At 56.7% G+C, this 1,757-nt stretch overlaps 1 protein-coding gene across 1 annotated transcript; it reads left to right on the top strand.

The window, feature by feature from the left end:
• Nucleotides 1–552: 552 nt before the first annotated feature.
• Nucleotides 553–1,678, top strand: LOC102726804 (histone H2B type 1-F/J/L). The gene has a single exon (XM_006738977.3). It carries the CDS (start codon nucleotides 571–573, stop codon nucleotides 949–951), a length of 381 nt encoding a protein of 126 aa, XP_006739040.1. The 5' UTR covers nucleotides 553–570; the 3' UTR covers nucleotides 952–1,678.
• The last annotated feature ends 79 nt before the right edge of the window (nucleotides 1,679–1,757 follow it).

Below are 1,757 nucleotides of genomic sequence, written 5' to 3'. Positions count from 1 at the left end.
ACTTCCAGTATAAGTACCTTAACGTATTTTCGGTGTTTCCTAAAGAGTCCTTTGCATTTGCTCATGAACTCTTAAACTGGCCTCTTTGCGGGGGGGAGGCTGATGGGAAATAGTTAAGTTATTCCCCATTCCCTCTGCTCAATAAGTATCAGCTTCTCCGCCCCAGCCTTTGGCCTCAGAAATGTGTTTGCCCTTGGCCGGAGAAGATGGAGACGCGGGGTTAAACCGGTTTTTATTTCCGTATTTTAGTGTCCGTATTCCTGTTCCTATTTTGTCCCATCCAGAACCTACGACTAGACAAAGAGCTCTCTCCCGGCTGGAACGAAGATGCTCAACCTGACTCCCCGCGCGCGGCACACGCGTCTTCGGATTGGCCGGATTGCCGCCCAATAGGAAAGAAGAGCCGGCGTCTGCTATTTACATAAATTCCTAGCGGTCCCGGCGGCGCAGCCGGCCGTCCAATCGGATTCCAGCGATTTGGAGCCTTCATTTGAATATGGAGACGATAAATAGCGCTGCCGGCGCGGCCCCCGCGCATCTGGGCGCCGCCCCGCCGCCGCCCCGCTAGCCATGCCGGAGCCCTCCCGCTCGGCGCCCGCGCCCAAGAAGGGCTCCAAGAAGGCCGTCACCAAGGCGCAGAAGAAGGACGGCAAGAAGCGCAAGCGCAGCCGCAAGGAGAGCTACTCCATCTACGTGTACAAGGTGCTGAAGCAGGTGCACCCCGACACGGGCATCTCGTCCAAGGCCATGGGCATCATGAACTCGTTCGTCAACGACATCTTCGAGCGCATCGCCAGCGAGGCGTCTCGCCTGGCGCATTACAACAAGCGCTCGACCATCACGTCCCGCGAGGTGCAGACGGCCGTGCGCCTGCTGCTGCCCGGGGAGCTGGCCAAGCACGCCGTGTCCGAGGGCACCAAGGCGGTCACCAAGTACACCAGCTCCAAGTGAGGCGCCCCGGGCGCCCCGGAACCCAAAGGCTCTTTTCAGAGCCACCTCTGTGCTCAGAAAGGAGCGTGCCACCCGGTCTGATTGTGATGTGCTGCTCCGCGGGGGTCCTGGGGCACTGGAGTGCGCGACGGGGCGCAAGACCTGGCCTGAAGCTGAGTTCCTTTAAAGGCGTGTATCCCGCAAAGGCCTCTCGGCTCAGTCTCCACCGAGCCAGCAGCGGGCGAGGGAGCGCGGCCTTGGCTTTATAAAGGCGGGGGCCCGATGGGGTGAGGGCGCGCGTCACCTCCAGGAAGTCCTCAGGCCACCCTCCCCAGCAGCACCGCCCCCGCCCCGCCCCTTAATGGGTGAGGTCGGGATCCGCTGGGCGCGCTGGTAGTGAGCCCCTGGGTGTTGTGCGGCCTTGGTGGTGGCGTCCTTCCCTGGCCTCACTGGGCGCCAGGAGCTTCTGGCCACAATCCCCTCAAGCAGTGTTAAGTTGAAGCAGCTTTTTATGGGCATCCTGCGTTTCTGTTGGAAAAATCAAAACAGCGGGAGCACAGATCGTGGCCTCCGAACTCCTACTCCGCCAAAATCCTTCCTATTAGGAGACTGCTATTTCTTTTTTCGAAAAACGTGTATGCTTTTAACGGAAGCCCAGTAAGCGACCAAAGATCCTTTTTATTGTATTCATTAGTTTCAGGTATGTTTAATAATTTATCAGTTTCTGTATAACACCCAGTGGAAAGAGCCTTTTTTTTTTTATTCTTATGTTAATCCCCATACATTACATCATTAGTTTTAGATGAAGTGTTCCATGATTCATTGTT

Source organism: Leptonychotes weddellii, unplaced genomic scaffold (genome assembly GCF_054177405.1).
Source record: "Leptonychotes weddellii isolate Sample4059 unplaced genomic scaffold, ASM5417740v2 HiC_scaffold_17724, whole genome shotgun sequence".
Classification (NCBI taxonomy): Eukaryota; Metazoa; Chordata; class Mammalia; order Carnivora; family Phocidae; genus Leptonychotes; species Leptonychotes weddellii.
Note: the sequence above shows the minus strand (reverse complement) of the source record. Positions and strands in the feature narration are given on the sequence as shown.